The sequence below is a fragment of the Rhamphochromis longiceps genome, linkage group LG8 (assembly GCF_057381845.1).
Source record: "Rhamphochromis longiceps isolate RC_006_pf linkage group LG8, R_longiceps_female_GT1.1, whole genome shotgun sequence".
NCBI classification, from domain to species: Eukaryota; Metazoa; Chordata; class Actinopteri; order Cichliformes; family Cichlidae; genus Rhamphochromis; species Rhamphochromis longiceps.
In genome coordinates this window covers 17,317,035-17,337,794 of record NC_140564.1, presented here as the reverse complement: position 1 = coordinate 17,337,794, position 20,760 = coordinate 17,317,035, and the positions used below count along the sequence as shown (strand labels likewise).

Genomic DNA, 20,760 nt, shown 5'->3' with positions numbered 1-20,760 from the left:
TCATTCCAGAAATGCAGCGGAGATTTTGAACAAACTCTCCATTGTCTTTATATGGAGAGTTTTCTGACCTTGTGTTAGTCTGAGGAGATTTGCGAAAGTTCTATGAATACCACAACAATGATAGTGACATTTTCTGAAAGCCAGCAAAAATACCTACGTTTTGATGTATAATTTGTGGAAGTTGAGTGAAAATTGAGCAAGTAGCAAACAGTTGTTCGGACATGAAGAGAAGACTGCAAAACCTTCAGTGACACACTGGAAGCCAAGAGCATAGCAACCATAACAACGCATGTATTTTGTGAAAAATCACAATTTTGCAACTGAAAACTTTAAGAGGCATAAAAGTAAAACAGTAAAAGATTTGAAAAAGCTGAATCATACCTGAATAGCCCAATAATTTGTGAACATTTTAAAATTTGAATGGTTGTTCTAGGTGAAAGTATGAGGAAGTAGTTAAGTTTCAAAAACAAGCAAATTTTAGCAGAATTGCTGAAGTTTCCCATTCATTTCAATGGGACAAATTAAAGGAAAAAAGTGGAATATTTTAAAAAGTATAATAGTTAAAAATAGCAAAAGTCATAGCCGGAAAGAGCAAAAATAGCTGAATAGTTTAAAATTTGAACGGTGAAAATCGGCTGAAAATTGTGGAAGTAGTTCTACGGCGAAAAGTGTACGGAAGTCCTAAGAATAATAATAACTAGAAAAATTTGCATTTCCTGCGAAAATGCAGTGTGGATGCTTAAAGCTTAAGCTGTATGCAAAAAGTAGCTGAAAAAGCTGAAAAGTTGCAGAAATTGTAAAAACTTTGCAGAAGCAAAAGAAGTTTGCTAAAATGGAATAACTTAGCAGAACTGCAATATCTTAGAGGAAACATAATACTTGGCAGAAATACAATAGCATAGCAGAATTTAGCAGAAATATTGTAACTTACCAGAAACATGATAACTTCTCAAAAATACAAGAATTTAGGAGAAATAGTATAAGATAACAGAAAGAATATATTTAGCCAAAAATACTTAAACATTACAGAAACACTATGATTTAGAAAAATAGTACAACAGAGCAGAAATATTGTGATTTACCAGAGACACTGTGATGAACTATGAATATTGTAATTTTAAATTGAGACTATGTTTTAGCACAAATATTATAATTTGGCAGAAATACTATAATTTAGCAGAAATACTATATTAAGCACAAATCCTATAAAAAGCAGAAATGGTATGATTTAGCAGAAATACTGTATTTAGCACAAGTACCGAAAAGTACCAGAAATACTATGATTTAGCAGAATAGTAATAACTTATTGAAACACAAATGCACAGAGGGACACACAAACACAGGCTCTAATCCAGTCAACCAGTCTAACTATGTTCAATTTAAATCCTACAATGACATGCTGTCAAATAAGGGCAGGGTCCTCTCTCTCCCACTAAACACACACACACACACACACACACACACACACACACACACACACACACACACACAGGGAGAGAGGACTAAGTTTCTAGGTCAGCCTGGGAGCTGCTGAATTTGAATCCACCAATCAGAGAGGCTGTTTACGTTTTCCCGCCAAAACAGGTGCATCTTTTTACACACGCAGCACAGAGACCTGCTTCTTTCAGTTTATTTCACAAAGTGAGGATTCCCCTCAAACAAATGACCGTAATTTCCTAACCATAGGGGCTAGAGCGGTCATTCTTACACCGTTTTGTTCAGAAGAGATGGGGGAATCTTCAAGTGTTGACAATTTATCATTAAAATATGAATTTTTAGAGATATATGACATGGATGACTTGTTTACTTAGAAGCCACGAATTCCCCAATATGCAAATTTGAATACCTGGAGCCCACATACATGATTGGCTGGCTGGGAAGCTGTGCAGGCCCTGATTTGTGGATTTGAATTCCTCAGCCCTCAGATATGATTGGCTGGCTTAGAAGCCATGAAGGCCCCAATATGCAAATTTGAATGCCTCAGGACACATATATGATTGGCTGGGAAGCCGTGCAGGCCCTGATTTGAAAATTTGAATTTCTCAGTCCTCACAGAGGATTGGCTGCCTGGGGACCTGGCAGAAATATATAGAAATACTATGATTAAGCATAAATACTACATTTAGTAGAAATACTATATTAAGCACAAATCCTATAAAAAGCAGAAATAGGATGATTAAGCATAAACACTACATTTAGTAGAAATACTATGTTTGAGCAAAAATCCTATAAAAAGCAGAAATACTATATTAGGCACAAATCCCATAAAAAGCAGAAATAGTATGATTAAGCATAAATACTACATTTAGTAGAAATACTATGTTTTAGCACAAATAGTATAAAAAGCAGAAATATTGTAATTTAGCAGAAATACTATATTAGGCACAAATCTTATAAAATAGCAGAAATAGTATTATTTAGCACAATAGTAATAAGTTAAACAGAAAAATTGGAAAAGCAAAATGGACAGCTGAAAAAATGCTGAACATGCTGAGGGTCCCTCAAATATACTTGTTAAATGAAAAAATCTGAAAAAAAATGCACAGGGAGAGAGAAGTAAGTTTCTAGGTCAGCCTGGGAGCTGCTGAATTTGAATCCACCAATCAGAGAGCCTGTGTACTTTTTCCCGCCAAAACATGTGCCTCTTTTTACACACGCAGCACAGAGAGGCACAGGATTATTGCAGCCTATTTCTCATAGTGAGGACTCCCCTCAAACAAATGACCATAATTTCCTAACCGTAGGGGCTAGAGCGGTCATTCTTACACTGTTTTGTTCAGAAGAGATGGGGGAATCTTCCAGTGTTAACAATTTATCATTAAAATGTGAATTTTTAGAGATATATGACATGGATGACTTGTTGACTTAGAAGCCACGAATTCCCCAATATGCAAATATGAATGCCTGAGACCACATATATGATTGGCTGGCTGGGAAGCTGTGCAGGCCCTGATTTGTGGATTTGAATTCCTCAGCCCTCAGATATGATTGGCTGGCTTAGAAGCCATGAAGGCCCCAATATGCAAATTTGAATGCCTCAGGACACATATATGATTGGCTGGGAAGCCGTGCAGGCCCTGATTTGAAAATTTGAATGTCTCAGTCCTCAGAGAGGATTGGCTGCCTGGGGACCTGGCAGAAATATATATAGAAATACTATGATTAAGCATAAATACTACATTTAGTAGAAATACTATGTTTTCGCACAAATACTATAAAAAGCAGAAATACTATAATTTAGCAGAAATACTATATTAGGCACAAATAGTATAAAAAGCAGAAATACTATATTAGGTACAAATCCTATAAAAAGCAGAAATACTATATTAGGCACAAATCCTATAAAAAGCAGAAATACTATATTAGGTACAAATCCTATAAAAAGCAGAAATACTATATTAGGCACAAATAGTATAAAAAGCAGAAATACTATAATTTAGCAGAAATACTATGTTAGGCACAAATCCTATAAAAAGAACAAATACTATAATTTAGCAGAAATACTATATTGGGCACAAATCTTATGAAAAGCAGAAATAGTATGATTTAGCAGAAATACTGTATTTAGCACAAGTACCGAAAAGTACCAGAAATACTATGTTTTAGCAGAATAGTAATAACTTACAAAATTACAAATATGGAGGCATATTGAAACAGAAATGCACAGAGGGACACACAAACACAGGCTCTAATCCAGTCAACCAGTCTAACTATATTCAATTTAAATCCTACAATGACATGCTGCCAAATAAGGGCAGGGTCCTCTCTCTCCCACTAAACACACACACACACACACACACACACACACACACACACACACACACACAGACAGACACAGAGGGAGAGAGCTGCCGAATTTAAATCCACCAATCAGAGTGGCTGTTTACGTTTTCCCGCCAAAACAGGTGCATCTTTTTACACACGCAGCACAGAGAGGCACAGGATTATTGCAGCCTATTTCTCATAGTGAGGACTCCCCTCAAACAAATGACCATAATTTCCTAACCGTAGGGGCTAGAAGGGTCATTCTTACACCGTTTTGTTCAGAAGAGATGGGGGAATCTTCCAGTGTTAACAATTTATCATTAAAATGTGAATTTTTAGAGATATACGACATGGATGACTTGTTGACTTAGAAGCCACAAATTCCCCAATATGCAAATTTGAATGCCTGAGGCCACATATATGATTGGCTGCCTGGGAAGCCGTGCAGGCCCTGATTTGTGGATTTGAATTCCTCAGCCCTCAGATATGATTGGCTGGCTTAGAAGCCATGAAGGCCCCAATATGCAAATTTGAATGCCTCAGGACACATATATGATTGGCTGGGAAACCGTGCAGGCCCTGATTTGAAAATTTGAATGTCTAAGTCCTCACAGAGGATTGGCTGCCTGGGGACCTGGCAGAAATATATAGAAATACTATGATTAAGCATAAATACTACATTTAGTAGAAATACTATGTTTTAGCACAAATACTATAAAAAGCAGAAATACTATAATTTAGCAGAAATACTATATTAAGCACAAATCCTATAAAAAGCAGAAATACTATATTAAGCACAAATTCTATAAAAAGCAGAAATACTATATTAAGCACAAATTCTATAAAAAGCAGAAATACTATATTAAGCACAAATCCTATTAAAAGCAGAAATACTATATTAAGCACAAATCTTATGAAATAGCAGAAACAGTATGATTTAGCACAATAGTAATAAGTTAAACAGAAAAATTGGAAAAGCAAAATGGACAGCTGAAAAAATGCTGAACATGCTGAGGGTCCCTCAAATATACTTGTTAAATGAAAAAATCAGCAAAAAAATGCACAGGGAGAGAGAAGTAAGTTTCTAGGTCAGCCTGGGAGCTGCTGAATTTGAATCCACCAATCAGAGAGCCTGTGTACTTTTTCCCGCCAAAACAGGTGCATCTTTTTACACACGCAGCAGAGAGAGGCACAGGATTATTGCAGCCTATTTCTCATAGTGAGGACTCCCCTCAAACAAATGACCATAATTTCCTAACCGTAGGGGCTAGAGCGGTCATTCTTACACCGTTTTGTTCAGAAGAGATGGGGGAATCTTCCAGTGTTTACAATTTATCATTAAAATATGAATTATTAAAGATATTTGACTTCTAATGCACCATAACTGAGTAGAGCAAAGCAAAAACTGCCTTGACTTGCCCTCAAACAACGCTTTGTAACTCGAAATCTATTTGGAGTATCGATATCATTCTTTCACCGTAAGAGACAGCAGGCTTTGGTGAACAGTCATGGAAATTTTCAGGTCTCTGTGGAAATCCAAAAAAAAGTTATGACGAGAGAAAAAAGTGGTTCATTTCCACAGTTTGAAATCTGAAGAAATCTGAGCGAAGGACAAATTTCCTACCCTCAAACAAGTCCAACTCATTTCAGAACGGTAATAGGTGAGAAAGAAATTCTTGAATTGTGAGCGTCAGGGGTGTCTGAAGATATTCGGGGACAAGCCTCATGTCTTAAAGTCGCTTCGTTAAGGAGATATGACGATTCGAATATGCCTCTCATTACAGAAATCCAGCGATGATTTTGAACAAGCTCTCCATTGACTTTATATGGAGAGTTTTGAGACCTTGTGTTGGTCTGAGGAGATTTGCAAAAATTCTATAAATCCCACAACAATGATAGTGACATTTTCTGAAAGCCAGCAAAAATACCTACGTTTTGATGTATAATTTGTGGAAGTTGAGTGAAAATTGAGCAAGTAGCAAGAAGTTGTTCGGACATGAAGTGAAAACTGCAAAACCTTCAGTGACACACTGGAAGCCAAGAGCATAGCAACCATAACAACGCATGTATTTTGTGAAAAATCACAATTTTGCAACTCAAAACTTTAAGAGGCATAAAAGTAAAACAGTAAAAGATTTCAAAAAGCTGAATCATACCTGAATAGCCCAATAATTTATGAACATTTTAAAGTTTGAATGGTTGTTCTAGGTGAAAATATGAGGAAGTAGTTAAGTTTCAAAAACAAGCAAATTTTAGCAGAATTGCAGAAGTTTCCCATTCATTTCAATGGGACAAATTAAAGGAAAAAAGTGGAATATTTTAAAAAGTATAATAGTTAAAAATACCAAAAGATATAGCCGGAAAGAGCAAAAATAGCTGAATAGTTTAAAATTTGAACGGTGAAAATCGGCTGAAAATTGTGGAAGTAGTTCTACGGCGAAAAGTGTACGGAAGCAACTAGAATAATAAAGTATAAAGAATAAAGAGAAACAGGAACTCAATAGTGTGGATGCTTAAGGCATCCACACAATAAAGAGAAACAGGAACTCAATAGTGTGGATGCTTAAAGCATCCACACAACTAGAAAAATTTGCATTTCCTGCGAAAATGCAGTGTGGATGCTTAAAGCTGAAGCTGTATGCAAAAACTAGCTGAAAAAGCTGAAAAGTTGCAGAAATTGTAAAAACTTTGCAGAAGCAAAAGAAGTTTGCTAAAATGGAATAACTTAGCAGAACTGCAATATCTTAGAGGAAACATAATACTTGGCAGAAATACAATAGCATAGCAGAATTTAGCAGAAATATTGTAACTTACCAGAAACATGATAACTTCTCAAAAATACAAGAATTTAGGAGAAATAGTATAAGATAACAGAAAGAATATATTTAGCCAAAAATACTTAAACATTACAGAAACACTATGATTTAGAAAAATAGTACAACAGAGCAGAAATATTGTGATTTACCAGAGACACTGTGATGAACTATGAATATTGTAATTTTAAATTAAGACTATGTTTTAGCACAAATATTATAATTTGGCAGAAATACTATAATTAATCAGAAATACTACATTTAGCAGAAATACTATATTAAGCACAAATCCTATGAAAAGCAGAAATAGTATGATTAAGCATGAATACTACATTTAGCAGAAATACTATATTAAGCACAAATCTTATAAAAAGCAGAAATACTATATTAAGCACAAATCCTATAAAAGCAGAAATAGTATGATTAAGCATGAATACTACATTTAGCAGAAATACTATATTAAGCACAAATCTTATTAAAAGCAGAAATACTATATTAAACACAAATCTTATAAAATAGCAGAAATAGTATGATTTAGCACAATAGTAATAAGTTAAACAGAAAAATTGGAAAAGCAAAATGGACAGCTGAAAAAATGCTGAACATGCTGAGGGTCCCTCAAATATACTAGTTAAATGACAAAAATCTGCAAAAAAATTTATGACAGCCACACAATTACAAATATGCACACATGAGGAAACACACATGCACAGAGAGACACACACACAAGATCCAATTCAGTCAACCAGTCTAACTATATTCAATTTAAATCCTACAATGACATGCTGCCAAATAAGGGCAGGGTCCTCTCTCTCCCACTAAACACACACACACACACACACACACACACACACAGACAGACACAGAGGGAGAGAGCTGCCGAATTTAAATCCACCAATCAGAGTGGCTGTTTACGTTTTCCCGCCAAAACAGGTGCATCTTTTTACACACGCAGCACAGAGAGGCACAGGATTATTGCAGCCTATTTCTCATAGTGAGGACTCCCCACAAACAAATGACCATAATTTCCTAACCGTAGGGGCTAGAGCGGTCATTCTTACACTGTTTTGTTCAGAAGAGATGGGGGAATCTTCCAGTGTTAACAATTTATCATTAAAATGTGAATTTTTAGAGATATACGACATGGATGACTTGTTGACTTAGAAGCCACGAATTCCCCAATATGCAAATTTGAATGCCTGAGGCCACATATATGATTGGCTGCCTGGGAAGCCGTGCAGGCCCTGATTTGTGGATTTGAATTCCTCAGCCCTCAGATATGATTGGCTGGCTTAGAAGCCTTGAAGGCCCCAATATGCAAATTTGAATGCCTCAGGACACATATATGATTGGCTGGAAAACCGTGCAGGCCCTGATTTGAAAATTTGAATGTCTAAGTCCTCACAGAGGATTGGCTGCCTGGGCACCTGGCAGAAATATATAGAAATACTATGATTAAGCATAAATACTACATTTAGTAGAAATACTATGTTTTAGCACAAGTACTATAAAAAGCAGAAATACTATAATTTAGCAGAAATACTATATTAAGCACAAATCCTATAAAAAGCAGAAATAGGATGATTAAGCATAAACACTACATTTAGTAGAAATATTATGTTTGAGCAAAAATCCTATAAAAAGCAGAAATACTATATTAGGCACAAATCCCATAAAAAGCAGAAATAGTATGATTAAGCATAAATACTACATTTAGTAGAAATACTATGTTTTAGCACAAATAGTATAAAAAGCAGAAATACTGTAATTTAGCAGAAATACTATATTAGGCACAAATCTTATAAAATAGCAGAAATAGTATGATTTAGCACAATAGTAATCAGTTAAACAGAAAAATTGGAAAAGCAAAATGGACAGCTGAAAAAATGCTGAACATGCTGAGGGTCCCTCAAATATACTTGTTAAATGAAAAAATCAGCAAAAAAATGCACAGGGAGAGAGAAGTAAGTTTCTAGGTCAGCCTGGGAGCTGCTGAATTTGAATCCACCAATCAGAGAGCCTGTGTACTTTTTCCCGCCAAAACATGTGCCTCTTTTTACACACGCAGCACAGAGAGGCACAGGATTATTGCAGCCTATTTCTCATAGTGAGGACTCCCCTCAAACAAATGACCATAATTTCCAAACCGTAGGGGCTAGAGCGGTCATTCTTACACCGTTTTGTTCAGAAGAGATGGGGGAATCTTCCAGTGTTTACAATTTATCATTAAAATATGAATTATTAAAGATATTTGACTTCTAATGCACCATAACTGAGTAGAGCGAAGCAAAAACTGCCTTGACTTGCCCTCAAACAACGCTTTGTAACTCGAAATCTATTTGGAGTATCGATATCATTCTTTCACCGTAAGAGACAGCAGGCTTTGGTGAACAGTCATGGAAATTTTCAGGTCTCTGTGGAAATCCAAAAAAAAGTTATGACGAGAGAAAAAAGTGGTTCATTTCCAGAGTTTTAAATCTGAAGAAATCTGAGCGAAGGACGAATTTCCTACCCTCAAACAAGTCCAACTCATTTCAGAACGGTAATAGGTGAGAAAGAAATTCTTGAATTGTGAGCGTCAGGGGTGTCTGAAGATATTCGGGGACAAGCCTCATGTATTAAAGTCGCTTCGTTAAGGAGATATGACGATTCGAATATGCCTCTCATTACAGAAATCCAGCGATGATTTTGAACAAGCTCTCCATTGACTTTATATGGAGAGTTTTGAGACCTTGTGTTGGTCTGAGGAGATTTGCAAAAATTCTATAAATCCCACAACAATGATAGTGACATTTTCTGAAAGCCAGCAAAAATACCTACGTTTTGATGTATAATTTGTGGAAGTTGAGTGAAAATTGAGCAAGTAGCAAGAAGTTGTTCGGACATGAAGTGAAAATTGCAAAACCTTCAGTGACACACTGGAAGCCAAGAGCATAGCAACCATAACAACGCATGTATTTTGTGAAAAATCACAATTTTGCAACTCAAAACTTTAAGAGGCATAAAAGTAAAACAGTAAAAGATTTCAAAAAGCTGAATCATACCTGAATAGCCCAATAATTTATGAACATTTTAAAGTTTGAATGGTTGTTCTAGGTGAAAATATGAGGAAGTAGTTAAGTTTCAAAAACAAGCAAATTTTAGCAGAATTGCAGAAGTTTCCCATTCATTTCAATGGGACAAATTAAAGGAAAAAAGTGGAATATTTTAAAAAGTATAATAGTTAAAAATAGCAAAAGTCATAGCCGGCATTAGCAAAAATAGCTAAATAGTTTAAAGTTTGAACGGTGAAAATAGCACAAAAATTGTGGAAGTAGTTCCACGGCGAAAAGTGTACGGAAGTCCTAAGAATAATAAAGAATAAAGAGAAACAGGAACTCAATAGTGTGGATGCTTAAAGCATCCACACAACTAGAAAAATTTGCATTTCCTGCGAAAATGCAGTGTGGATGCTTAAAGCTGAAGCTGTATGCAAAAACTAGCTGAAAAAGCTGAAAAGTTGCAGAAATTGTAAAAACTTTGCAGAAGCAAAAGAAGTTTGCTAAAATGGAATAACTTAGCAGAACTGCAATATCTTAGAGGAAACATAATACTTGGCAGAAATACAATAGCATAGCAGAATTTAGCAGAAATATTGTAACTTACCAGAAACATGATAACTTCTCAAAAATACAAGAATTTAGGAGAAATAGTATAAGATAACAGAAAGAATATATTTAGCCAAAAATACTTAAACATTACAGAAACACTATGATTTAGAAAAATAGTACAACAGAGCAGAAATATTGTGATTTACCAGAGACACTGTGATGAACTATGAATATTGTAATTTTAAATTAAGACTATGTTTTAGCACAAATATTATAATTTGGCAGAAATACTATAATTAATCAGAAATACTACATTTAGCAGAAATACTATATTAAGCACAAATCCTATGAAAAGCAGAAATAGTATGATTAAGCATGAATACTACATTTAGCAGAAATACTATATTAAGCACAAATCTTATAAAAAGCAGAAATACTATATTAAGCACAAATCCTATAAAAGCAGAAATAGTATGATTAAGCATGAATACTACATTTAGCAGAAATACTATATTAAGCACAAATCTTATTAAAAGCAGAAATACTATATTAAACACAAATCTTATAAAATAGCAGAAATAGTATGATTTAGCACAATAGTAATAAGTTAAACAGAAAAATTGGAAAAGCAAAATGGACAGCTGAAAAAATGCTGAACATGCTGAGGGTCCCTCAAATATACTAGTTAAATGACAAAAATCTGCAAAAAAATTTATGACAGCCACACAATTACAAATATGCACACATGAGGAAACACACATGCACAGAGAGACACACACACAAGATCCAATTCAGTCAACCAGTCTAACTATATTCAATTTAAATCCTACAATGACATGCTGCCAAATAAGGGCAGGGTCCTCTCTCTCCCACTAAACACACACACACACACACACACACACAGACAGACACAGAGGGAGAGAGCTGCCGAATTTAAATCCACCAATCAGAGTGGCTGTTTACGTTTTCCCGCCAAAACAGGTGCATCTTTTTACACACGCAGCACAGAGAGGCACAGGATTATTGCAGCCTATTTCTCATAGTGAGGACTCCCCACAAACAAATGACCATAATTTCCTAACCGTAGGGGCTAGAGCGGTCATTCTTACACTGTTTTGTTCAGAAGAGATGGGGGAATCTTCCAGTGTTAACAATTTATCATTAAAATGTGAATTTTTAGAGATATACGACATGGATGACTTGTTGACTTAGAAGCCACGAATTCCCCAATATGCAAATTTGAATGCCTGAGGCCACATATATGATTGGCTGCCTGGGAAGCCGTGCAGGCCCTGATTTGTGGATTTGAATTCCTCAGCCCTCAGATATGATTGGCTGGCTTAGAAGCCTTGAAGGCCCCAATATGCAAATTTGAATGCCTCAGGACACATATATGATTGGCTGGAAAACCGTGCAGGCCCTGATTTGAAAATTTGAATGTCTAAGTCCTCACAGAGGATTGGCTGCCTGGGCACCTGGCAGAAATATATAGAAATACTATGATTAAGCATAAATACTACATTTAGTAGAAATACTATGTTTTAGCACAAGTACTATAAAAAGCAGAAATACTATAATTTAGCAGAAATACTATATTAAGCACAAATCCTATAAAAAGCAGAAATAGGATGATTAAGCATAAACACTACATTTAGTAGAAATATTATGTTTGAGCAAAAATCCTATAAAAAGCAGAAATACTATATTAGGCACAAATCCCATAAAAAGCAGAAATAGTATGATTAAGCATAAATACTACATTTAGTAGAAATACTATGTTTTAGCACAAATAGTATAAAAAGCAGAAATACTGTAATTTAGCAGAAATACTATATTAGGCACAAATCTTATAAAATAGCAGAAATAGTATGATTTAGCACAATAGTAATCAGTTAAACAGAAAAATTGGAAAAGCAAAATGGACAGCTGAAAAAATGCTGAACATGCTGAGGGTCCCTCAAATATACTTGTTAAATGAAAAAATCAGCAAAAAAATGCACAGGGAGAGAGAAGTAAGTTTCTAGGTCAGCCTGGGAGCTGCTGAATTTGAATCCACCAATCAGAGAGCCTGTGTACTTTTTCCCGCCAAAACATGTGCCTCTTTTTACACACGCAGCACAGAGAGGCACAGGATTATTGCAGCCTATTTCTCATAGTGAGGACTCCCCTCAAACAAATGACCATAATTTCCAAACCGTAGGGGCTAGAGCGGTCATTCTTACACCGTTTTGTTCAGAAGAGATGGGGGAATCTTCCAGTGTTTACAATTTATCATTAAAATATGAATTATTAAAGATATTTGACTTCTAATGCACCATAACTGAGTAGAGCGAAGCAAAAACTGCCTTGACTTGCCCTCAAACAACGCTTTGTAACTCGAAATCTATTTGGAGTATCGATATCATTCTTTCACCGTAAGAGACAGCAGGCTTTGGTGAACAGTCATGGAAATTTTCAGGTCTCTGTGGAAATCCAAAAAAAAGTTATGACGAGAGAAAAAAGTGGTTCATTTCCAGAGTTTTAAATCTGAAGAAATCTGAGCGAAGGACGAATTTCCTACCCTCAAACAAGTCCAACTCATTTCAGAACGGTAATAGGTGAGAAAGAAATTCTTGAATTGTGAGCGTCAGGGGTGTCTGAAGATATTCGGGGACAAGCCTCATGTATTAAAGTCGCTTCGTTAAGGAGATATGACGATTCGAATATGCCTCTCATTACAGAAATCCAGCGATGATTTTGAACAAGCTCTCCATTGACTTTATATGGAGAGTTTTGAGACCTTGTGTTGGTCTGAGGAGATTTGCAAAAATTCTATAAATCCCACAACAATGATAGTGACATTTTCTGAAAGCCAGCAAAAATACCTACGTTTTGATGTATAATTTGTGGAAGTTGAGTGAAAATTGAGCAAGTAGCAAGAAGTTGTTCGGACATGAAGTGAAAATTGCAAAACCTTCAGTGACACACTGGAAGCCAAGAGCATAGCAACCATAACAACGCATGTATTTTGTGAAAAATCACAATTTTGCAACTCAAAACTTTAAGAGGCATAAAAGTAAAACAGTAAAAGATTTCAAAAAGCTGAATCATACCTGAATAGCCCAATAATTTATGAACATTTTAAAGTTTGAATGGTTGTTCTAGGTGAAAATATGAGGAAGTAGTTAAGTTTCAAAAACAAGCAAATTTTAGCAGAATTGCAGAAGTTTCCCATTCATTTCAATGGGACAAATTAAAGGAAAAAAGTGGAATATTTTAAAAAGTATAATAGTTAAAAATAGCAAAAGTCATAGCCGGCATTAGCAAAAATAGCTAAATAGTTTAAAGTTTGAACGGTGAAAATAGCACAAAAATTGTGGAAGTAGTTCCACGGCGAAAAGTGTACGGAAGTCCTAAGAATAATAAAGAATAAAGAGAAACAGGAACTCAATAGTGTGGATGCTTAAAGCATCCACACAATAACCATAAGGTCAATGATGTAGAAGCTGATTAGCCCACCAAAATTACTGTACAAAACATCCCCTGTATTGTTACTGAATTAAAATCTAATTAAAACGACAAACATGACCTTGAGCAATAAGACCTTGGATTCAGACCAATTAAATTCTCACCAACATTGTAAGAGGAGTAGAGTCTTGTGAATGGATGGTGAGAGCTCATCAGTCCTTTGGCTGGATGAACTAACCAGATCAGTCACATAGGCTACGTTCACACTGCAGGCGAAAGCGCATCAAATCCGATTCTTTTGACCCTATGCGACCCATATCCGATCATGGTATGACAGTGTGAACGGCACAAATCCGATATTTTCAAATCTGATCTGGGTCACTTTCGTATGTGGTACTGAATGCGATACATATCCGATGTTTTAGAAAGCGACTGCTGTTTGAACGGTCATGTCGCATTAAATCCATCTTTTACGTCACTGACACAAGACAGACGCCAATTATCAGCGCCCGAGAAGACATCGTGAACGCTTCCTGGCCATCCAGTGTAGATGTCAGTGAAACTGTTGGGAAGACAACGTTGGAGAAACGTGAACATTTTATTTGTACTGTATAATCTGCAGATTCTGACAGAAATCTGCAACTATCCTTTGAAGCACCGCTCCTCTAAAACAGCAATAAAAGGTAATTATTAGGTTATTTACATTATTATGTAAATAGCAAAATAACTTAAAGCAAAAATTGGGAAACGTAAAGTCTGAAGTCTTTATATTAACGGCCATCAGTCAAACAATACTGTTTGTTCTGGGTCTAAACAGAGCGCGTTGTGTGTGACGTCTTCTTTTGCGCATGCGGGCCGCTTTGAGCGTTCACACTAGAGCGCGTTTGCTGTCGCATTTTATCTGTAGTGTGAATAAGCAGACAAAAAAAAAAAAAAAAAAAAAATCGGAATTGAGCATTAAGACCTGCAGTGTGAACGTAGCCTTAGTAGCTCATCGGCTCCATCAGAATTCACAGTTTATTGTAATGTGTGAAGTACAGAAAGAGAGCGGTAAGTTTGTTTTGCTGTACTACAGTTCACAACAGTCATACGTAAAGACAAATTAATTTTGTTTCGCTAAAAAGTGACCAATAGTCGAGGAGGAGTGATTCCTGGAAACTGGACGGATAGACAGATGCATACCTCCCCACCACATTAGCTCATTGGTTGGTTACATACCATTAAACACACCAGAACTATTATAAATTGCTGTAAGAGTGACTGGCTTTAAAATATTACATGAATTGACTTTTCTTGCCTTTTCTTCTTTATTTACCTTTGCATTAATCCCCCAATTTACTTTCTTATTTAATTATATTTATTGGTTTTATTCATTTTCCCACATATATTTAATACAAATATAAAACAAGAAGTTCTTCATGATTCACAATAGAATACAACTGCTGGTCAGGATATGGCATGACAACTGAGGGTCTGCTTTAGGCGACAGTAACGGTTCATTTTTAAAAATTTGAATTCTGCCATTCTCCATATTTCTTATTCTTCCTTGAATGTTTTATAGGCTGATATGCATTTCACCATTGAGTCACTAGAACTGCTGTAGCCCAATTATTTGTCACATTGGCACAATATAAATTTGATCACATTCGCCAGTGAAGTGTTTACAATGTAGATTTAGAGCTGTAGGCCTGACTCCATGCCTCCCTATAGTGTTTAACTCTATAGGTACCATAATATTAAATAACCAATTAATTGTGGATTTTACCAACAAAATGAACAAGTAAAGAACAAAAATGAATAGCAATCCAAGAATAACCTTTCAGAGGAAATTATATGTGAACAGAAGAGGAGCTTCAGGTTTGGTTACCTACACGAACAGTTACTGTACGCAGCAAAGAAAAGAAACAAGACCAATGAAAACAGACGTAACTGGTGGTCACAGCGAGACACAGTCAAGGTCATGTCTGTGTCGCCGCTCTCTCTGTAAATGAGCCAGTCTGCATAAGCCGAGCAAGGTCACAGTCTGATTCGGGGCGCCGTCATTAGAGGAACCAGACAATGAAGTTCAGTTTGTACGTTTGTTTGTATGCACCACAAACTTGGCCAGGCCTCACACAGGAGGGGGGCGGGGGGCACAAACTGGTATGCCATGGTGGGTGGTCTGTGCAATTTTATTATATCATACTCTTATATTTCATCTTCACTCTGGACCATTATTCTTTTATTCCTACCTGCCAGGGAATACAAAACTTGCTCTGACGCAAAAACTGCTTTTTGCTCCCATGGTGGTTCTGAAAGGCGTTGCAAGACAGGCTTGAAAGACACATTAGTGACCTTGACCCTTTTTAGACCGTTAAATGTACTCTGCAAAGATTGTTTAATAGGCAGGACTACTGGAGTTCAAAACCCAAAGTGCACCTTTTCCGGCTCACAGACTTAAACATGCATCTTGTTAAGAGTTCAGGAGCTCAGTGTGAAATGACAAAACCTTTATTGGGTTGCCACAAATATTTAAGGATTTAAATCCTCGATAAGTCCTGAATGGGAATGCTTTGATAAGCACCAAATGCTTAATCACCACACGGACTGAAAAAGCCTGACAGGTGTGATGGCAGCTGCTGGACATGACAATGAAACTGAGCGCACCAGCAAATTCATGTGCAACAGGATCAAAGTTGCTGCTGAATGTTGTTACAGCACACATGCAGTTGTCAACATTTCCCTTCACTGTTTGTTCAGGAATATTTTGATAGCTGACTAATGTTTGCTGCCTGCCAACCTTGTGATACTGTTCCATATCTATGCAATTATGCACTGCTGGAAGCATAAAGCAGGTATTAATTGTGGAAAACAATACCACATGCGATTTACAACACCCAAGAAACAATATGTAACACGATGTGTGCTTCACTGATAGCTGGAGTTAAATTAGACAAGTGTGAGGCGTGTTGTCTATCGAAACTGACATATCATGTGACACAGGAATGTAAATATAGGCGGTTTAAACTGTTGAGCATGTCACTGGCAGAAAAACTACATCTGTCTCCCTCTCAAAGGGGGGAAAAAAGCTGTTGTAGTTGGAGAGGAATGAGAGGCATCCGTTCTGCATATTTCCATGGCAGAGGTCATCCTTAAATATATGCTCTCTTTGTTGTTGACAAGGAATGAAGCAATTGCCACATGTGGATAATTTATAATGTTCATAATATCTAAAACATAAGGGTCAAGCTGCAGCTCTATGTCGACACAGACAAACCTCCTGAATACAGCCTGTGATCCCGTCATCATTTAATCCTATTACTGCACATATTTGGGTAAAACTGTGTCATAATCATTGCGCTACAGTCAAAAACCACCTCTGAGCTTTAATTAATCAGCTCATTTGTGAGTTCATATTTCCCCCCAGACATCTAAGAGAAAACCCATTCATGAATGTGGGGTTGACTGGGGCTGTGGACAGCCACATGAACTCAAGCACATAAATCCTGTTGTCAGAGCTGTCATAAGCACAGAAACATAAAGATGCTTCATTGTGAGTTATTAAACATAGTTCTCCCTCATACAAAACACGTTGAAAGAATACAACATAAATGTTCTTTGACATTTATACATGCAAGTCCCAAGCTTTTGATTTGTTTTAAACCACCAATATTAAACTGAAAAAAGAAAAGAAAACTATACACTTCATGACATATAATATAACAATTTAAATTTGGCTGTTGTTCACTGGGCAAAGAAAGAATAAGTTCATTACCTGGTGAGTGGGTGGATCGACTTTGCGTTTTTTCTTCTGGTTCTGTTTGTTTGTCCTGGGGTACACAGTCAGAGCCTCCTGCCACCTGCAAATAATGAAACAGTGTAAGTGCTCTTCTAGTCTTAAATTCTGACTGCATAAACTCTGCATGCTTAATGGATTCATATACAAAGGGACAAAGTTTTCTGCAGCAAAGAATAAACTACGAAGCATGCCCCGACAAAGCGATATGTTAATAACACATTTACAACACTAAAGGCTAAAGCAGCAAAGTCAGCACAGTTTCATTTCTTAAAAGGTAGCCTATTCCAGCTCCATATTTGTAGTCTTGGACTCTAGTAAAGTAGCTTTTACAAATTCACAGTTCAAAGTACATCTCATTGAATTCTAATATGCATCATACTGAGCGTTTGTTTAGCCTCCCATTTCATCCTCTGCCTGAAACAAGCAGCTTCCCTTTAAGGCCTCCCTCTCTTTGGAACTACTTTGTTCAGTTTGGCTGCCTCTCACAAACAGAAGGTTTACACAGCAGGTGAGTGGGGCGTCTGAGCTCATAGCCTGAGCTGTGTCCGAGATGACCACATTAGCAAGATCTACTCTGACAGTAAATACAGGTAAAACTAGAAAGAAACCCTGGCTGTGTCAAAGCATTTAGGAGTATCTGAAGTCTGAGCTTTTGGGATGGCACATACATATGCTTACTTCATTTTGTGATTCTGTGTCCATGTTTAATCTGAGAATCCACCAAAAACTAAGAGCATATTTATGACAGAAAATAAGAAAATGGTAGAGAACAAAAATCATAGAACATAACAGATCTTAATTTCTGTTTGCATATTCATTCTTTTGAAGTTATGCTTTAGTTAAAAAGATGGGGATAATGCATTTTGTTGGATATGGTAAACCACGGTGCTTTAACACCAGAAATATTTATACAGGTAACAGCGAATCTAGATCCTTACATCATCTGAATGAAGTGCTGACACGGACAGGGTTAGCAAATCTAGTGATCAACATTTTTAGGACAGAACACCAACACATGGCACTGTGTTCAAACTCTAATAAAAGTCAAAAGACATTTTAGAGGAGAATAACATAGTGAAAAATAAATTCCACTGTCAGGAAATGACAAACTTGAAAAGCTAATATGGTTCTGTGATGGCCTAGAACAAACACATGCATGCCAGATGATGATAGGAGAGTGGGAGGTGAATAGCGACAGAGCAGGTAGCATGATGAGGAGTGGGTGCTGTGAGTCACAGTTCCCTAAGAATAGCTATAATGTGCATCAGCCGGCCAGGGAGAGCGCAGTGCAGAAACACGCTTTAAACTGCAGGCTCAAATGAAGCCTGAAGTATGAAGATTACATTTTAGTACTGTAATCTAGGTCCTGCTGTAGAAGACTTTGTTAAGACAGGGAGAGGGTTAGAAAAGCAGGCAGAGCCAACAGTTCAAGAATGTGCACTGTCACTGCAGCGTAAATTACAACTATCTGAAGAGCACAGCACAAAGGAGACAGCAGGGGGCAGAGCAGTTTGGCTGCCACAGCAGCTACACACAGCCATACCACTTTATTTCTGTCACCACTGTCCATGCAACCCAGAAGACAGAGCAACACAAACCACACTGCCCACCTGAAGTCATTTCTTTCTATATATGTATCCAAATAATGGCAGGATGTGCATTTGCGAATCCTAATATAGTAGATGATTATGAGTACTATGATAGCAGGTTTTTACGTCTTACCCATTGATGATTTCTTTACACTCGGCCCGTATGAAGTACTCCTTCTCAGGGGTCAGGATGCACAGCGAGTTCTTCTGACCTGTCCTGGACTCGCCGTCGATGACGTCAGAACACTGGTTCATATTGATTGTACCCTGGGGAAGCGTGCTGGGCTGAAGAGGCACAGGGAGAAAGTGGTAAGTGGTAAGGTTAACAGACGTGCTTGCAAATCCCTCCACATGGTCTGCCTTCTCACACAATCCGCCCCAGCATGAAATTTCATGCCAAGCTTGGCATGCCGCACACTGATATAACAGTCTGTGCAAACGCAAATGTTCTTGTCACGGCTCACTTTCAGTATTTTGTGATTTGAGATATGCGTCGAAGCATTTAAATTGCGTTAATTCCATAATTGCCTTACATATGCAGCACTGCTCTAGGAAAAACATGATTTTACAAGAGGAAAAACTGCAGTTCTTTGCAGCTTTGATGTTATCAGCATGAAACTGTTATGAAGTCAATAATCAAGCCTGTATTACATTTTTAGTGAAGGTGCAATTTTATTTGTAGGATAAGTTAAATAAGCACATGTACCCAAAAATAAGATAAAAATGAATGACAAATTTCTCAAATGAACTCAACTGACTGCACTAAAACCGCATGAATGGCCCTGTGAAAGAAGTGCCTGTTACAGTACAAGTTCATAGGTTCATTACGTGGTTCGCTGTCTGATGCCTCGCCGCGATCTGCAAACACAGCTATGCAGACTGACACGGATGCCATCTGTCAGCAATAAATACCATGACCACAGGACTTTCTGAATAATACCACTTTGTGTACAATGACTTAGGGTTTCAATGGAAGTTTGTGTAAGTACACAACAGCTTTTTAAATGCACCACGGCTTATTTACAATGAATACAGACTAAGATCATATAATCTAGTTATACCAGTCAATGGCACTGCATTACTCATCTACAGTGTTGTAAAAATCATGGCTTTCTAAGAGCACCAAGGAGTAAAAAGACTTGTGCAGTTGCTTTCTTATGAAGACAGTAAAGAAGGCAAACAACTGCACAAAAGCAACCAGAAATATTACAAAGCTCTGACACCTGACTTTAATTCAGTCTGACCTCCAAATGACTTCCACGAGCCCTGAAAAAAAAAAAAAAAAAAAAAAAAAAGCTAGAATAATCCTATCCTATGTTGACTGAGGGATTTAAATTTGTTCAATCAAGTAAGTGAGCACTGCGTATCTAATCTGTTCTACTAGCTTAGGACAAAAATATCTACAATTTTCTTTTCTGGAAAAAACAGATCACGATTATTAAATCGTTTTGCTCGCTGGCTTTAGAAATATCATACATTTATTGAGCTTAAATGGTCTTGGTGGAGCCCCATGAACTTTAATTTCAAGTCAACTGAACAACAAATGCAAAAGTTCTTTTTTTTTTTTTAAATAAGGGATTAAAAAGGACAGACAAAGCATACTAATGTAAAGGGATTTATAATACAATAAAACAAACAGCATTCTAGCAAAACAAAATACAGCAAACTGACAAAGTTTACACTAAAATTCTATCAACTGCTCTAGCTTCACTAAAACAACCCCACATGCAGGGATCCGCAAGCTTTAACGTAGCAGACCAAAGATGATAAATTACAGC

The 20,760-nt window shown here is 36.7% G+C and overlaps 1 protein-coding gene across 3 annotated transcripts in view; it reads right to left on the bottom strand.

Annotated features, from left to right (window-relative positions):
- The window catches only part of mpripa (myosin phosphatase Rho interacting protein a), a 71,744-nt gene that overhangs the window by 26,625 nt on the left and 24,359 nt on the right, over positions 1–20,760 (bottom strand). For all 3 annotated transcript variants that reach the window (XM_085416160.1, XM_085416163.1, XM_085416161.1), the window contains exons 4-5: positions 19,116–19,267; positions 17,370–17,454 (exon numbers count right to left, since the gene is read on the bottom strand). In XM_085416160.1, the coding sequence (XP_085272286.1) occupies positions 17,370–17,454; positions 19,116–19,267 (237 nt within the window). The remainder of the gene's footprint in view (positions 1–17,369; positions 17,455–19,115; positions 19,268–20,760) is intronic.